We start from the raw sequence: 19,454 nt of genomic DNA, 5'->3' as shown, positions 1-19,454 counted from the left end.
ATGTACATATAATCACTGATGAAACACAAAGGTAAGTTAATAAAAAATACACAATTAGAAATCCCTGTTCCCAAACAATTTTTGAAACATCTGTCCTGAGGCATTCATTCAACATGAAACAAGCACCCTTCTAGTAAATATATTATTTTTGTAACTGGTGAACCTACATGGTATAACTAACCTGTAAAGAAAAAGGCTTTTAAGACCTTGAAAAGAAAGAGCTTTCTGTGGTAAAATGGTGAAGAGACCTGTGATAGGCACCTGACAGCTCACTAAGCCATTTCCCACAGAGATTCTGTTTAACACTCTGCTCGGTGCTCACTGATCCAGTACAGAGCTTCACACTCATTCCAAAAAACTCAGGCAGCCAAGGTATTAAACTGAACTAAACAAAAGGGCTGTGGGTATGAAGCCAAAATCACCAGTTTCGTGATACATTGAGGGGAATGAGAAAGAAGGGAGGAAATTAGAGAGAATATCTAGTGAAGTTCATGTAGAATCAAGTATAATAAGCAACAACCTGGGTTAAGGGGAACAAGGTTTCTATTTTTCAAGCCAACCTGAGAATTGCCAGGGGGCCATTCAAGCAGAAGAACGGGGCAATAATCAGCACATAGTAACTGTATACTACAGCTAGGCAAGAAGCAGCGGCAGCTAACTCAAATGAAAAAAATACTGATGAATTATGTTGTGCTGTATGACAATAAAGCACAATTTTTGAGAGGTGGAGAACAAGCATATCTGACAAGATTGTAAAAAAATGAGAGAAAAAAACTGGAAACTATGGCCCATCAGGCACAGAGTTTACTGCAGACTTTCAGAGTGGTAAACCTTTAATCTCAACTTCAGATTCTGTGCAAGCCTTATGGTCCAATTCTCTGGTGTATTTATTCTGCAGCTACAATTAAAAAAACCACTTCCCTTTTCTAATCAGGGTGGGATGTCACTTGCAACGTGTGGGGGATTTGTGTCTGACGTTTAAAAGAAAAAATACACAATTACTCTGCTGCAGCTGCACAGTAGCATCCAGCAAATGCCTTCCATTTAAATCCTCATGTTTCAGGTTTTGTGCATACATTTTAGAGTTAATGGAATGAAAGCATACAGAAAGGGATGCAGGGAACGTACACTCAACATATCCAGTTCTTCATGACAAGCTGACTACATTGGGGCAGCCCTTTCCATTTCTGTCTTCCTAGTATCAACATAATCTGACATTGTATATTGATAAAAACGCTTGCTTCGATTTATCATGTGAGGTCCCTTCCTCTCTATCTCCAAAAGCTTGTGCTCCACTATCTTGCTGGTGCCTCAGGCAGGTCTCTACAGACCTCAGAATGGGGAAGGAAACCCCCTGTTTTTATATATCTTATATATATTTCAGACCTATACATACCTGAAAGTCTTGGATTCTTGCCAAATATTCCAGTTGTTTTGAAGGCTGTACTGTAGAACAAGGGGAAGTAAGTGTCATTCCTTTTAAACCAATGGCTTCAGCAGTTGGGGATGTTCCATTCATAAGTAGTTCCCTGGCAATTGTAGCTGTACTATTAGTGGCAGGAGATATGCTGAAGAAACAACTAGACGTTTGGCTCATTTCCTTGGACGCCATATAGTTTACAGTGGTACCAGGTGATGCTCTGTTGCGGCTGGCTTCCATCTCTTGATAAATATCAGGAGAGAGATGGAGAATTCCCTTTGGCGCTGAAAACAGAGCAAACGTAATTCTTATTATCACTATATTTAAATGTTACCAAACAAAACACTGGGTCAGATCCAGTAGAAAAACTAGTGGAAGGAACTAGAAGAGTAGATATCTACCCACCTTCCTGTTTGCTGTTTGTCTTCAAACTCTTCTCTGAAGCTGAGGGAGCCCTAGAAATGTACCATGGGACAGAATACTGTAGCAACAAGAGGGAAAGGGAAAATCTTCTCTTTTTCAGCTAATGCAAGTTGCTAGCAGAAGTTTCCTGAACTTTTGTTAGCAAAGTTCTCCCTTGTCTCAGAAAGGTGTCTTAAGATAAACAGCAGGCTGCTTGGGTAAGGGAAGGCAGGGAAAGATATGGTCTGACAACAACTTCTGCAAGGGTTTCAACTACATCCAGCCTCAACTCTGTTTAGACAAGTAATATCTTATTTTGTCTTCTTTTACAATCAATTCTATTTTCATTGCCAAACTTCATAACAATCATCACCATTATACTAGAATAACTACTTTGTGCTTATATATATATAGTATAATAAAACCATCCTTAATTATAAGGTAAAGGTATCCCCTGTGCAAGCACCAAGTCATGTCTGACCCTTGGGTTGACGCCCTCTAGCGTTTTCTTGGCAGACTCAATACGGGGTGGTTTGCCAGTGCCTTCCCCAGTCATTACCATTTTACCCCCCAGCAAGCTGGGAACTCATTTTACTGACCTCGGAAGGATGGAAGGCTGAGTCAACCTTGAGCCGGCTGCTGGGATTGAACTCCCAGCCTCATGGGCAGAGCTTCAGACAGCATGTTGGCTACCTTACCACCCTGCACCACAAGAGGCTCATATCTTTAATTATAGTCTTCACCAAAAACAGATATTTTTAAAACAGAGAGTAGTGTACAATAGACCAATATCCATGATTTAGTTGCATGCTGCCCTAAAAACTAAATGGATAGCCTGTATCTCAGAATAACATACCTCAAGTTTAGTCCCTGCTACATCCATTTTAAAAGGCCTTAGATAGCAGAACTGAGATAGATCTAAAATTCTGGAAAGTAACTAACAGAGTAGATTTTCCCAACTAACAGGGAAAAATACAGCCACCTTACTCAGTATAAGACATTTTCATATATTAATTCTGGCAATACATGTGTACTAGTAACAGGATATTAGAGCCATAAATGAGTGGCAGAAAGCATGCATAACATGTATAACGTTTGACAGCCAGTGTGTGATTGTATGAATTCAGCTGGATTCAAACCCTACTGAGCTACGAAGCTCACTTTATGACCTTGGGCTAGCCCCTTTAGTTCAGCCTGATTTACATAGGATTGCTATAATAAGATGGAAAGGAGTAGAACCTTGAACTACTTGCAAGGAGAACAGAATAACAATGTCACAGATAGCTAGACAGAATGAAAAAAGATATCAGGTTCAATCCTCAGCATCTCTGTTAAAAGATACCAAGTCAGTAACAAGAAAACCTTGGAGAGCTACCACCAGCCAGATGATAAAGCACTGAGCATAATGTATAAGCACAAAAGCTTTGTTGCAGCCTGGTCTGTGTTTGTGCTGGCAGCCAAGGCAGGAGCCAGCACCATGTAGTGGTTAAGAGCAGCAGATTTTATCTGGCGGAATGCCATTTTGATTCCCCACTCTTTCATATGAAGCCTGCTAGATGACCTTAGGACAGTGACTGTTGTGAGGAGGAAAAGCATAGGGGGTGGTAACGTGCTTTGAGAAAAGCAGGGTATAAAATCCAACCTTCTTCTGCCACAGAGCGAGAAGGTACCATTTTATGGAGAATTTTCATCATACATAATTGAGTTCAATGTTAAGGACTTGAGGTGCAGGATTGAGGTTGGAAGCCACAGCATATTGAATACATTAGTTTAAATAAACAATTATATTTAGTTTGTCGCCCTACACTCACAATTATGGAACAGCTAAGTTTTGTAATAGTAGATGTGACAGATATATGATTTCTACTGGCCTACTTGCAGACAAAAGCAATAGACTTTGAATACTGTTTAATGAAAATCTAATTTTCATTACAGTTTTATATATATATATATATATATATATATATATATATATATATATATATATATATATATATATATATCACATGCACGCACATATTAAACAGCATAAATGAAAAAAATGTGTTCAGAAATAATAATAGAATTAATACAGTGAAAGAAAACCCATTTGAAATTCCACTACAATACTATAAAACATTTTAAACCACATCAAAAAGTACAGATGTCTAGTCCACTGATGTAATATCACTTCAAACAAACATTTCACATGCTCTCTCAGCCTTTTCAGTGTTTTTACATGATCCACCCAAATATCTAACTGCTGTCTGGAACAATAGTTGGGAATTCTTCCAGATTACTAATCTTTCTAAATGTTAAAACAACTAATATGGAGCATAGGATGAACAAAAAACCCTGTCCTGCATAATGTATCATATGTTTTTAAATTGTATCCACATTACTATAATAACATCACTCAATTAGTAATAATGACAAGGACTTTCCATTTATGTAACACCTTTTGTTTTCAAGATTTGGAAGTTCTATACATGTCAACAAATTAAGTCATACAATTCTCCTTTGAGGTTTGACTCTGAAACTACCAATGATGTTTCTAACAAAAAACTCTTAAATAATACCATACAATAGTATTATTCATATTTTCATTATTAAATAGGGGCTTCACTTCAGAGAGACTGAAGTGATTCCAGAGAGGGCCTTCTTTATTCTTTTCATATTCAGTGAAGAAGACATCACAGAAAAGCTTTAATTGAGCAGTCTTGCTACGCAATTCTGCTTTTCTTCTTGTATACATTGGCTCCTCATATCTTTGATATTTGAAACTATTAATTAAAAATCAGTTGTTGCAAATGGCTGATCAAAGTGTGGGAAGCTAGTGTATTTAACAACACTGAGATGATTCAGTCAGTAACTGCACTTGGAGACCTATTATTCAATGTATAATACAGGAGCATCAACTTAATTATAAAATTCCTCCAAAGGACTAATTTGATATAATCACATCTCACATGCATTAGGTATAAGTGCCTCTTGTGGCGCAGAGTGGTAAGGCAGCCGTCTGAAAACTTTGCTCATGAGGCTGGGAGTTCAATCCCAGCAGCCGGCTCAAGGTTGACTCAGCCTTCCATCCTTCCGAGGTCGGTAAAATGAGTACCCAGCTTGCTGGGGGGTAAACGGTCATGACTGGGGAAGGCACTGGCAAACCACCCCGTATTGAGTCTGCCAAGAAAATGCTGGAGGGCATCACCCCAAGGGTCAGACATGACTCGGTGCTTGCACAGGGGATACCTTTACCTTTACCTTTTATGTATCAGACCCTACTATCTTAAAATAATTTTCTGATCATGCACTACTTGCACCCACTTATTATTTCTTCTTGTAATTTGTCAACTTCTGTTTGTCCACAGCTGTTACAGTAATGGTAGCATTTAAAAAAGGAAAATTTTGTCTGTAACCCAGAGTACTGTATATGCAGGGAATCTGCATAGCCAGTGGGGAGCCTTTATGTTTGTACCAAATTTTCCCAACTACCATAAAAACCAGAAGGCCCTGAACCCATCACACTTCACAAACCTATGATATAAAGATTCCTTTTAAAAATCCCTTTAGGTTTTTTTTTAAATATTAAAAGTATTTAACATTTAATAACAACAAGCAAGAAGAAAAACCTTGGGCTGGTTAGAGAATTAAAAGTTAAAATGCACCTAATGGCCAAAATTCTAAGTATGTTTATGTTGTTTACTATCTCAGTTGTATTTAATAGGAATGGGTTAAATGAAACAATGTTTCTAAACTTGTAGGTACTATGGGTTACACATTCTCCAAGCAAGCAAGAAAATAAATGTTCAAGCACAAATTTGAAGCCTGTGTATAATTAAGAACATAAATACACCAGAAAAACATTTACACTCAATCCAGATTTTCAGTTTGGCGCTAACCTCTGTTTGTACTTTAAGTGTACATGCAAAATATGGTTTAAACCAGAGGTGTCAAACTCATTTGTTATGCGGGTTGCATCTGACATAGATGCCAGTTTCTAATTGAGTGCCTAAACTTGACTCTTGAACCGTGAAAAAGTCCAGTTTGATTATACTGCAAAAACCTGAATCTGGCTTGTTACAAGCCTACCTATGAAAGACAAAAAATATTTTGTAAGTGGAAGCAGACCAACCATGTGATCTCCGGAACCAGCGATTTGGTGAATGCTCAATGAAGACATGGACTTAACTCTCATGGATGTAACTAGTGAAACAACAGAGGTAGCCTGTGTTGGTTCTAAATAAAGCCGAAGAAGCAGCAAATTCAACACACCCCTGCAAGGCCAGGATGGACAACTGGCCAGGTTCCTCTGTTGAAAGGGAAGTTTCATGAAAATTATTAATCACACTATCACAAAAGAAAGTGGTTAAATAATTGGATAAGTAGAGAAAACGTATCAAGTTTGCTAATGATGGGATCAATGAAAAAATGTATAAAATATCAGAATACACTAGAATTAGACTTTCCTTTCTGAAGTTCTAACACTTCATTTTAACCCAAAATGAGCCCACTCCCTACCCAGGATGCTAGCTGTAGGTCCTTTATGCTTTACTGAGCTGTCTAGCTCAGGAGTCCGTAACCTTTCTCAGCATGTGGGCACCACTGAAATTCTGACCAAGTGTGGTGAGTGCAACCCAAAATGGCTGTCACAGAGGGTGGAGGCAATCACAAAATGGCTACCATGAGGTGAATCCAAACACATAATGTCAGTGAATGAAGTTATGCATAACTCTGACAGTAGCTCTTCAATATTTTAGGCAGAAACTCTATTGAATGGGCTACCCTGTGAAGCATATTTGAGTGAGAGAATGTGCCTGGCCCAAGGTCAGCCAGAGAGCTTCCATGACTGAGAGGGTTTTTGAACCTGGGTCTTTCTCATATAAGCCTGATACTGAACTACTATACCACACTGGCTGGGGTCAGGGAAGATCATGACAAAGTACATTGTAGTTCTGATAACAGAAAATAAACCCACTATCCTAAGATTGTTTTGTAAAGGTCAAAAAAGCATTTATGAATTAACCAAACAGTAGAATCAAGGCAAAAAGCATACTGTTAGTGGTAACTGCTCCTCAACTTAAAATCCAGGACGGCTATCAATAATTTATTTATTTATTTATTTATTTATTTATTTATTTATCATACTTATATACCGCCCTCCCCGGAGGCTCAGGGCGGTTTACATCATAACAGAGAACGATACATAAAACAGTCTGTAACATGTATAACTGATAACTAATAATTGTAACCAAAATAACAGCACAATATAACGGTATAACAATATAGTACTACAAACAGGTCCAGGGCTTATTGATGGGATTCTGAGGGGGGTGGTTTATTTATTGAATTCTGAGGGGGGGTGGGGGGGGAGCAGGGGCCCTTGGTCGCTGTTGATTACGTCTGCTCTCAGCCAAATGCCTGGTGGAGGAGCTCCTTTTTGCAGGCCCTGTGGAACTGTTTAAGCTCCGTCAGGGCCCTGATCTCTTCTGGGAGCTCGTTCCACCAGGTAGGGGCCAGAACAGAGAATGCTCTGGCCCTGGTCGAGACCAGACGGACTTCTTTAGGGCCAGGGATCCTTAGCTGGTTAGTGGTAGTAGAGCGCAGAGCTCTTTTGGGGGCATAGGCGGGGAGGCGGTCCCTCAGGTACACTGGGCCCTGACCGCGTATGGCCTTGAAGGTAATAACCAGAACCTTTAGTCTGATCCGGAATTCAACTGGTAACCATTGCAGCTGGTAGAGAATAGGCCGGATATGAGACCTCCACGGTGTTGCTGTGAGGATCCTGGCTGCTGCATTTTGAACCAGTTGTAGTTTCCGGGTCAGGGCTAAGGGCAGGCCTGCGTAGAGCGAGTTACAAAAGTCCAGTCTAGAGGTGACCGTCGCATGGATCACTGTGGCTAGGTGTTCCGGGGCCAGGTAGGGCGCTAGTAGTTTGGCTTGGCAGAGATGGTAGAATGCCAGCCGCGCTACCTTTGTGATCTGGGCCTCCATTGTGAGGGATTGTGAGTAATGATTACTACAGGTAAATGATATGCTTGAATGTGTCATTTCATTAACAAAGATCATCACCAGCACAAAGTATACTTTCAAGCCCAACAATGCAAGGTAAATCAATGTAATGCCAGATACAGAGGAATATATTTACCCATTCACAGCTAGCTTATGCTACAGAGAAAAGACACTCCCAACAGTAATGCCTCAAGAACTGTGGGCACTATGGAAATGAGCTAGCAGACAAAGCTGAATAAAGTGTATGCACACAAGTTTCTGGAAAGAGACTACTCTCTATCATCCTACAAAGGAGAAGGAAGGGAGGAAGGAAAGAAAGTGCAAACATAAACAAATGCAAGTGCACATCAGAATAGATCACAAAGGGAGAAAGAGGGAGAGACCTGTATGGACAAGTAGAAGAAAAAGAAGAGTTGGTTCTTATATGCCGCTTTTCTCTACCCAAAGGACTCTACCCAAAGAGGCTTACAGTCACCTTCCCTTTCCTCTCCCCACAACAGACACCCTGTGAGGTGGGTGAGGCTGAGAGAACCCTGATATCACTGCTCAGTCAGAATAGTTTTATCAGTGCCGTGGCGAGCCCAAGGTCACCCAGCTGGCTGCATGTGGGGGAGTGCAGAATCGAACCCAGCATGCCAGATTAGAAGTCCGCACTCCTAACCACTACACCAAACTCCTATCCTGTCTTGAATAGATAAGAATTTGCTTTTCTGCCGTGACTAGCATATTAAAAAAGAAAAGAATTTTGGCCCAAATACTTCAGTTCAAATAATCTATTCTTCTTCTTCCGCTCCTCCTTTTACTGCTCTCTATGTGGCTACCTTGACTGTGCCCAAAACAGAATAAAACTCTACTAGGCTTCTTTTATTCATGCCCATAAGAACTCTGGTCTCTATGAAGCCAATCAAAGTCACAGCTTTTACATTTCTGGACCTGAGATCAGATTAGTGCTTTGGTGATATTTGAGTGTCCTGAGACCAAAAAGCACAACTCTTCTGAATTCTGAAGAGAAAACACAGTCCAGTTGGTCCCCTGTGGTTTCCATTAGGCATATGCAACCTTGCTATGGAGCAACACTTTCCATTCACAAGACCAGTAGTAAGGGTGGAAGGGAGCACCAAGAAACTGCCTCACGTGGAGCAGCTTAAATTAGAAGAGTTGGAAGGGGCATAACAAACACCTCTATAAGACCCAAGGTACGCAATTGACTTAAATATAATTTATAAACAAATTATTAAATTATCAATAATCCAGTTCAATAGAAGGTCAGGAATGACACAGAAGGATACAATGCATACAAACAACTATAGAAATTTAAAAGCGCCTATTTTATCTTATTTTGAATTTGTTTATGTAGTACATTCACAGACCCATAAAATCTTGGGCATGGGAAAATCAACAATACGCTAAGAAGATATTAAAAATTATAAAGTATGATAGGACTTTGCATACCAGGTGTGATTTTAGCATATCTGAAACATAAGGGAAACATTTTATTAAATAAACTGAAAAGACTTCAATTATCACCTATGGAAAATGCAAAGTAGCCACAGGAGGGCTCCACTAACATTCCCTGTCCTGGATAAAAAAAAAACATATGGGGGGTTGCAAGAGATAACTCACAAAATTATTCAACACAACGTCTATAAACTTGTAATAAATGTGTTTTATATTCTAGATGAAAATCTACAGCACACAGATTTCCTAAAGGCCTGTTTTAAGGTACTTTGTCTTAACAGTGAAGTAAACAATTAGGTTCTGACAATTTATGTGCATTATGTTTCCTTATAGAGTGACAAAAGTATATCTATGGGATGATGGTAATCATAGGTTAATAATATTATGATAAGCTTTCCTACCTGTTTTTTTCTTTTTCAGAGAAAAAAATAGCTGTGTTCAATGCAAACTTTAATTTGAAAAAAATAACTATGACACGAATATCTGTTTTTCTCCATGCTTATTCTTCTTTGTTCCTTAGGAGTTCATGATTTCCTGCTGCTTCTTCACCACCTGAAATCATAATCATCCATTTGTGACATCACAATTAGTTACTGAGAAAATGATTAGTGGGTCACAAACAGATGATTATGATTTCAGATGGTGAACAAACAGCAGGAGCAGATGGACTCCTAAGGAACAAAGTTCCAGATTTCATGCAAAAAGTCCAGAGTAATAAATGAGTTAGGCAAGAAAAACAAGTGTTTTGAAATAAAATGTTTTCCATGGTTTTTTAAACAAAAAAATTACATTTCCATCTCAGATGTCATGAGAATTTAATTGGGATATATACAAATAAATATATTTGTTGTACTACTTTTCTATAGTTTTCTTCTGAAACTCAAAAGCTTTCCTACCTGATAGATTCAGGATTAACTCAAACATTATTTTGAACATAATGATTATTTTCTATGGTTCTTGAGATGTTACTAGTATAAAATTACTTTTATGAATAGGTTTACAAAACATTAAATCATAGGCCCATTAAAAAGGTAGTAACTCTGCAGAGAGATTAGAACATAAGAAACCAAAGATTTAGGTGACCATATTTTTTGTGGTAGCAATCATGCTGAGTCTGCATGGCATACAGACATCTTCCAGACAGTCAAAACTTCATCAGCTCAACCCTGAGAAGAATGGCAGAAGTGCATATGATTGGATTGATCAGTCCTGTCATAGGGAATGGTAACTGCTTCAAGAACAGTTTCAAATTAAAGGACCACATTTTCCCACTTGATTATCTACTGGGGATTGACTATTTGTCCACCCATTCATCCTACCTTTCCTTCAAGATGTTCACTGAGCATATATGGTTCTCTTCTATCAATGTAGATAGCTTTGAGGAATATAGAACCTAGGACCTCCTAGAGTTGACTATTGAAAATATTGTGTTTACAAGCCCGTGTTCACCTTATAATACTAATATAGGATAGAGGAAAACCTTCACAGAGGAAGACTGGCCAGAGGTGGGATAATTTTGCTTCTTTTGGTTCTCTCTTAACAAACTTGTGTTTTGAAAAGCACTTTGATATACAATCATAAAATGTAAAGGGAAATTATGTGAGGACATAAGAGTAGCCATGCTTGATCAGATCAAAGGTCTGTTTAGTCCAGTGTTCTGTTTTGCACAATGACTAACCAATAACTTCAGACAACCTATGCACAGGACGCAGGAGGTGTCTTCCTGCTCTTGCCCCCAAAGCACTAGGAGTAAAAAAGGCCTTTTAACCTGGAGCTATGCCAAAGTTGTATATGAAAACACAAGCACTTTGAGATGTTAATATTCCTTTTTCTTCATGACATTTAATGTGAAAAGGCATTTTGGGAAATTAAATGAGATTAAAGGACTACTAAAGGAAGACTGGGAGACGGAAGGAAAACATCCTTCACTAAAAAAAAATCCCAAGTATAACTTAACAAACATGGGATAAGATGAAGAGTCCTCTGGATAAATGACAACAGGAATACTGGCTTGTATATTCTACAGTCTGCTCCAATAACAGATATGCATTTCTGTTGGAAGGACAGGCTGATTCCTGTCAAGTCACCATCTCACTACAGCCTCTACTCTGTCCTTAGTTCTGTTCAAAAAGGTCTACTGATTCCCAGGAAAAAGGTTTTGGGTGGTGGTGGTTCAGGGAGGAACACTAGGTGGTGGAGGCAGGAAATTATTTATCTGTTTGCTTTACTCCATCCTGAGATACTGCTATTATCTTACCTGAATTGATGCTTTAGGCTGATCCTGCATTGAGCAGGGTGTTGGGCTAAATGGCCTTTATTGCCCTTCCAACTCTATGATTCTATGAGAAACAAATACACCTTTTAAAAACATCTTTATGCGCACTTGTTTGTACCGTGGATTACTCTGTGAGTGTTAAATATTAGCACTTATCAAGCTTACTCAGGATGTGCACAGCCACACATGACAAGATATATAGCATCCTTATGCTAAGAATGGCTACTATACATATAGACATATTAGACTTTAAATTGGGCCAGCAAGCAATTCAGTCACTTTGTGCTAGTTGAAGAACTAGTTTAGGCTATGGAGATGTAGGCTTAATCCTATTTGGTCATGAATCTTACTTGATTCTCTTTAGTCGGTCACTTTATCTCAGCTTAACTTAATACTATTATTAATAAAGAGTCGGCCTATACTCATAACTTCAGGGTACTTTATAAGCTTGGCAGTAACAGCACACCTCATCTAATAGACATTATTAATAGCTAACATTTAATTTTAATTCTTCTGCATTTTAACCCCTTTATAAGCTGCCCTAAGTCTCTGGGGAATGCAAAAATAAAGAAATATATTAAAAAAAACTGTACCTGTATTACGTGGGCTTCTAGTGTGGTACTGTAGGAAAGAATCACACATATGTGTCCCTCAAAGGTCTGCCCTATTTCTTTTCAATGAGACAAGCACTGTGAGTACCATACTCTAAACTTAATTATCAAATCATGGGTGGGCCCAATTCAGATTACTAAAATGGGGATGTGGGGCTTCCCCTTTTTTCACCTGAGACATTTTCCCAACCTGAAAGCGGTGATTCACTGTGTTCCCATTGAGGAAACTTGCATGTGCCATCAGGGAGAAATCTGAAGAAGGAAGACTTAAGTCCATCCTCTCCACATGCTGCTGTACCAATCAGAATCAGACCTGTACACATCTGGGAATTAAGTCACTGCCCCAAGGCCATTATGAGAGAGAGATGGTATAGAAATACAACAAGCAACACAACAGTAATAAGTTTATTTAACTATTTTAATGTATAGCCTTTGTTACTGGGATTGTTCTGCATGTACATTTTATTGAAGGACACTAGAGCAGATGTGTCTTTGACAGAAGACATTTAAAAAACAGCAACATTGTTTATTCATTTTTGTTATCATTCTGTGTGTGCGCATAGACATGCATGAGTAATTATTAAATATTAGTATTAATCAGTCATATGAATGAGAAAATACAGCCTGTTGTTATGTTGAACTAAGAGTCCTGAAAGTTTCATTCTCCTTCAGTGGGGGAAGGAGTTTATGGCTCCGCCACTTGCTGCAAAATCAGGACAGTTTAGGTCTCTTGGTCAATTCTGTAGAGTTTGATGAGGGTTGTAAATGATGCCCATGTAGCAGCTATGTAGAGTGAGTCTGAGAATCTGAAAGCGGCTGTCCTATCCAGCTACATGTGCACCATGTCTTTTCTTTTGGCCGCTTTAGCTTTGGTCAGAATGACAGTAAAATAAATAGCTAGTTCGGTTGGAATGCTGAGTTAATCTTGGGTACAAAAGAGGGGACTGAGTCTTTTTGGAAGATGCATAACTTCCTTCTGGCAGATGATACTACCAGTTACAACACTCTTCCAGCAGATGTTACAGCTACCAAAAAGGCCAATTTCCATGACAGCAACCTGAGCTCAATCAGTTTTAATAGTTTGGAGGGTAGTTTTGTGATTGCCTGCAGGACTGTTAAAAGGCTCCAAGTGGAGAAACTTGGTGGCAGGAGTGGCCAGTTGTTTTGCTTCCACAATAAAGCATTTAATGTGTTTATTTGTTGATAGGTTCTTGAGCTTCTAAGGATGTAGAATAGAATTAATAGCTACAACCCGCTTAACAAGGTGGGCTTAAGACCTGGCATCTAACCTTTGTAGAAAAAGGCTAATATGTTCCTGTTGAAGGGGCATAGTGGGTCTAGTGACTTCTTGACATGTCACTTCCTGAAAGTCCACCATATGCACCATGTAGCTGGTCTTTTTGATTGAAGCATGACATCAACTCTTTCTTTGGGAAAGACCTCGGCTTATGCCCTTTCAATTTCCAGGTTGTCAGTGCAGCCAAGCTGGGACTAGGTGTAGTATGGGAAGGAGATCTGGTCTGGTTGGCGGTCTAAGTGAAGGTGCACTTGACAACCGCACCAGATCTGAAAACCAAGAGCCAGAAAGGGACCATGAATATAACCTCTGCCTCTTCCCTCCTTATCCTGTTAAGCAGGGGCATGGGGGGAAAGGCATAGAGTAGACTTGTGAGCTCTGTAATTTATAAGTAAAGTAAGTAGGTAAATCTTTATTAATGGTCATTTAGACCAATGCAAACTGTAATATACACAAATAATTTAAAAGTTGCTAAAATATGTGAACAATAAAACAAAGACCATGAAACCACACATCTCTGTGTACAAATATTATCATTTGAGGTTTATATGCAATTTAATAGTGATTGCACAAACTAGCAGTATTATGATGCAATTTGAAATTTCAGTAGGAACTTCCACACTTGGCAGTTGCTTGGTGATGCTAGTAGATCCATCACCGGTGTCCCAAACCTGTGTGTGATCTGGACAAATACTTCTCAATTCAGGTTCCATTCTCCTGGGTCCAAGTTGCTCCTGCTTAGCCAGTCGGCTTCCAGGATAATTTTGCCTTTTCTTAGATTCTGTATATTAGACAGTGCTTGGCTTCTATAAACAGAGATTTTGACCCGGTGCCACCCTGGTGATTGATGTGGGCCTTTGTTGACATATTGTCAGTGTGGATGTTCACATGCTGATCCTGCAGATGCTGCTGAAAAATTGACAGGGATCACTTGACTGCACCAAGTTCTAGCCAGCTGATGCTGTGTCTCCTCGGAATATTCCCCTCTTCCTTGTGCTACCATGCCCATGCAGTGGGCTCCCCAGGCTCTCTTACTTGTGTGCAAGGTTTCAATGATTTGATGAGGCTAAGGAAAACTGATTCCTTTAATCAGGTTCTGGCGTACTGTCCATCATCTTAACTCCTTTAGGTTGTCTGATATTTTTATATGTTTGTGCCTGTGCCTTGCTATTTCCCTCTGGAAGGGAAAGAGGCTGGAGTGGAAGCATGCCCAGGGAACAAGTCTGGTCAAAATCAGGAGACTCTGGACTGCTGATTGATGTCTGAGATCTACAGCACTACTATTCCAATGTTCATGATCAAGCTTCTAGTTTTTTGCTGTAATTCCTCTGTTAATAAGACTCTGGCTAGGCGTATACAGATCCTGGCTCTCAGGTATAATAGGTCCCTCAAGGAAACCATGTGACTTTGGTCCACACTCCTAACCACTACACCAAACTGGCTATGGCCTACTATGCACGGCCGCTGTAACGGCAGTTGGCAGTTGCATGGAAAACGTGGAGAAGGAAGAAGCGAGGCAAACCGCAAATGCATGGGACGGAACGCAACGGTGGCAAAATCCAGAGCAGTTGTGGGCTGCGGCCGCCGAGGCAGCAATGCGGAGCAAACAGGAAGGGAGGAGAGCATGGTGCCGATTGAGGCTGGGCTGCCAAGGGCAGGCGCCGCCCCTGCCGGAGGAAACGAAGGAAGGGGAGAGAGCAAGCACACCCAGAAGCCCGGTACACCACGGACCTCCACGATGATGCCCGCAGCCACTCCAGCGCCGCTTCTGGTTGCGCCTTGGTCGCCCGGGAAGCTCCGCTTTCTTCCGCGTTTTGCTAAAGCAGCTTATTTGGCGGCCTACGTCGACTCTGTGCCTGGCTGCCACCCCCGGCGTACATTATTGGTAATTCCCTCCGCTGCGATTCCACTCCGAATGTGGACCTTCCCCTCCGTGCATAAGAGGCCTATCAGAGGCACCTTAATGTCAACCACTGCATCCTCAGCTAGTGTTGAGAACATCTTTGTGATAGACTTTAATGGATTTCTGCTTCCCAGCAGGATCCATACTTTTTTTTTTTTGATGTCCTCAAAGAAATCTAGAAAAGGAAGAAACCATTTGTACTCTGGCAGGTTTTTTGAACCCTCTGTTGTCCAGTTTTGCAGAAACTGACAACTTTGGCTTTTCTGGCACCTCAATCTGAAGAGTGCTAATCACCTTATTTAGCAGATGTTGGAAATGGTCTGTGTGGAAAAGCCTTGAGTAGGTTTCCTCTTCCTTTGATCATTTGCCTTCTTTCTTCTCTGAGTTGCCCTCCATAGAAGCTATCATTGACAACTCCCCATGTTCTGATACACGAGAAGGTGATAGCCTGACTTGCCTTCTGCTTGGGCTGCCAACTCCTGAACTCTTGGTCTTCTGAGAGGCCTATTGTGCCTGATGGGCCGGGCCTCATCCTCTTTGGAAGGACTGCGGGTATGCTTGTCTCAGTGTTACCATAGGCTTGACTCATTTCGGCAGGGGTGTTATTATTATTAATACCGTCCTTTACCAATACAATTGCAATCACAATAAAATCACAATCATAACAATTTTAACATATGGGCCAGGGTGGTGAAGCCTCTGACCCTGAGGATGTTGTTGAGCTATGTAGAAAAAGGGAAACCCTCCCCCTGACGGTTCTGTCAGCTAGCATCCCTCTATTGGCCTTTGGCTGCTGTTCCATGATTTCCTGGGACCAAGCTTAAAACAGGTATGTTGATACATCTGTGTTCCTACCGTGGTTGTGAAATCCCATTGGTGAAGTCCATGAACTCCTTAGAAATACCCATATCCAGTCTGGATCAGATAGGTATGCCCCAGGATAAAGGGCCCTCTCACCATGCTAGGGTGTCCTCATGTAGCTAATGCAATATTGTGGTCCATCCACATGATCATAAATCCCTGTAAAGGAAGGCCTGCTTGTACCCAGCGATGAACTGTCCCCAGACAACTCCATGGCCCCTGGGGTATTGGACATAGGTCTGGATGTGCTTGCTTGGGCCCTGTTGACTCTCGGGCCAGATGTTCATCCCATGTGGCCTCCCAAAACTTGAGGTATGTGAGGGATCTCCCAGGTCTCCTTCCTATTCACAGCTGCCACAGATGATTTCATGGCTGTCAATGCTGCAGAAGCTTCCCCGGTAGGACCCTGTTCTGATTCCATGGCTCTATACATCCATTTGCCACACTTGCCACAAGAGTCTCTTCTTAATGAAGATTTCTTTTTGTTGTTGTTCCTTAATCTTTCTTTAGGGGAATCTGAAAGCTGTTGAAGCTCCCTAGCAATTTTCTAATTTGTTCTAAAGGTTTTGACTTGGAGAAGAGCTCTAGCTTCCTACCTGAGCAGTAGAGCTATCTAAACTGAAGGATCAGCTTTCATAGAATCTTTCATAGCACTTTCATAGAATCATAGAGTTGGAAGGGGCCATACAGGCCATCTAGTCCAACCCCCTGCTCAACCCAGGATCAGCCCTAAGCATCCTAAAGCATCCAAGAAAAGTGTGTATCCAACCTTTGCTTGAAGACTGCCAGTGAGGGGGAGCTCACCACCTCTTTAGGCAGCCTATTCCACTGCTGAACTACTCTGACTGTGATTTTTTTCCTGATATCTAGCCTATATCGTTGTACTTGTAGTTTAAACCCATTACTGCACATCTTTTCCTCTGCACCCAACGGAAACAGCATCCTGACCTCCTCCAAGTGACAACCTTTCAAATACTTAAAGAGGGCTATCATGTCCCCTCTCAACCTTTTCTCCAGGCTGAAACAGGGAACTATGCAAAAATCTGCATTGCCCTACCTGAGCAAGCAGAGGCGTGACCTAACCACCTTGGATAACTTCCCCATTAAAGAAGTATGGTCATTATACAAATGGACATTTATTTATTTTGAACATTTATTAACCGTACTTCTATTTTACAGAACTCAAATAATGAGACGGATTGAGCAGATAGAACCCATTTATTGTTTTATATATTGATGAACTGTGATTTAAATTGATAAGAATGAATTTTAAATCTTTTATTTATACGTACTATGATAGTATTGTGTTTTAAACCGTGTAAACTATCCTGAAGCTCCAGGGAAGTGCAGCACACAAGCATAAGAATAAATAAATAAAAAGTACCTTACAATGTAAATAACACAATAACCACAAAACTACATAAAAAGACAATTTAAAATAACAGCTTAAAATAGCAAATAAAAACTAAATTAATCATCCTCTTGGAGAGGAGTGACAAGTGGAGTGCCTCAGGGTTCTATGCTAGGCCCTGTGTTGTTCAACATATTCATAAATGAATGAAGGAATAGTGGGGGTAATTATTAAATTTGCAGATGATACTAAACTGGGAGGTGTAGCAAACACAACAGAAGACAGATCCAGGATGATCTTGACAGGCTGGAAAACTGGGCTAAAATCAATAAAATGAATGTCAATCATGATAAATGTAAAGTTCTGCATTTAGGTAGGAAAATCAAAGCATTGTTATAGGATGGAGGAGACCTATCTTGGCAGTAGTATGTGCGAAAAGGATCTAGGGGTCCTAATAGACCATACACTGAACATGAGTCAGCATAGTGACTTGGTGGCTAAAAAGACAAATGGGATTTGGGACTTTATCGAAAGAAATATAGTGTCCAGATCACGTGAGGTGATGGCACTGCATCACTCTGCTCTGGTTAGACCTCACTTAAAATACTGTATTCAGTTTTGGGCACCACAAGAAGGACATAGACAAATTGGAGTGTGTCCAGAGGAGGGTAATGAAAATGGCGAGGGGTTTGGAGACCAAGATGTATGAGGAAAGGTTGAGAGAGCTTGGAAATAAGACGACTAAGAAGTGATATTATAGCAATCTTCAAGTACAATAGATGATGGAGCAGAATTGTTTTCTGTTGCCCCAGAGGGCAAGACCAGAACTAATGGGATGAAATTAATCCAAAATAATTTTTTGCTAAACATGTGGAAGAAGTTCCTGACAGTTAGAGTAGGTTCCTCAGTGGAACAGGATTCCTCAGGAGGTCATGGGTTCTCCTTCCACGGAAGTTTTTAAGCAGAGGCTAGATAGCTACCTCACAGAAATGCTGATTCTGTGAATTTAGGCAGATTGTAAATGGTTGGGCAGAAGGGAATGTGTCCACGCTTGGCATGCTGTCGGAAATGCAGTTTGGGATCAGGAGGTGAATTTCCTCCAGGCCAGAATGGCCAGGGATTCTGTTTTTTGGGGGAGGAGCAGCATCTGAGCATGAAATTGGGGTCACTGTGAGTGAGCAGGTAGTTTGGACTAGATGACCCTGGAGTTCCCTTCCAACTCCATGATTCTATGATTGTTTCTATGAAATGCTTTCTTTAAAAAACCATCTTCAACATGCCAAAAACAGCTTCTGACAAACGAAGAATAGAGTGTGACATGCAAATAAAAAAAGAGGGACTTAACATCATGAGATTAGAAAGGCAAAGGGGCAAATTTGAAGAACAAGTATAATATCCTAGAGAGAAGCAGATAAACTAAGAAAATTCAGCACATCTACATAAGTGTTTCCCAGATGACTAAATATAATTTCCAGGGTTTTCAAAGACCCTGGCCTCCAACAAATTACATTTAACTATGTAAGCTATGCTCTTTCATTTTTTTATTTTGTGAAATAACTATCAAAATGTTTCATAATTTATTCCCAAATCGAGAATCAGAGCTGCTATTTGTTCAATAGGAAGTTTAGGTCTGTCCACATTAATACTGAAGGATGTAAAGAAAACAATATACTTCCATAAAGGATCTGTACACTATTTTTAGCACTTCACTGATGTTTGAACTCCTTTGAGATCCACTATAAAGAGGGAAGCAACAATAATCAGTACACTTTCACATTAGGCAACCACCACGGACAGCCTCCACAGAGATATCTTTCCATGTGTTGTTTCCTAGCCATAAATAAAAATCCACTAAATATGTAGCACATTGAATAATATATTTCAAAAC

At 40.3% G+C, this 19,454-nt stretch overlaps 1 protein-coding gene across 7 annotated transcripts in view; it reads right to left on the bottom strand.

Moving 5' to 3' along the window:
• STAU2 (staufen double-stranded RNA binding protein 2) overlaps nt 1-19,454 on the bottom strand; it is a 321,968-nt gene that overhangs the window by 239,074 nt on the left and 63,440 nt on the right. For 5 of the 7 annotated variants that reach the window (XM_077352150.1, XM_077352152.1, XM_077352149.1 and 2 more), the window contains exon 12: nt 1,397-1,704. The exons of the other annotated variants lie outside the window; for them this stretch is intronic. In XM_077352150.1, coding sequence (XP_077208265.1) covers nt 1,397-1,704 — 308 coding nt within the window. The remainder of the gene's footprint in view (nt 1-1,396; nt 1,705-19,454) is intronic. 7 annotated transcript variants of the gene reach the window in all.

The sequence above is a fragment of the Paroedura picta genome, chromosome 9 (genome assembly GCF_049243985.1).
Source record: "Paroedura picta isolate Pp20150507F chromosome 9, Ppicta_v3.0, whole genome shotgun sequence".
NCBI classification, from domain to species: domain Eukaryota; kingdom Metazoa; phylum Chordata; class Lepidosauria; order Squamata; family Gekkonidae; genus Paroedura; species Paroedura picta.
The sequence above is the reverse complement of the archived record's forward strand: the minus strand, read 5'-3'. Positions and strand labels throughout refer to the sequence as shown.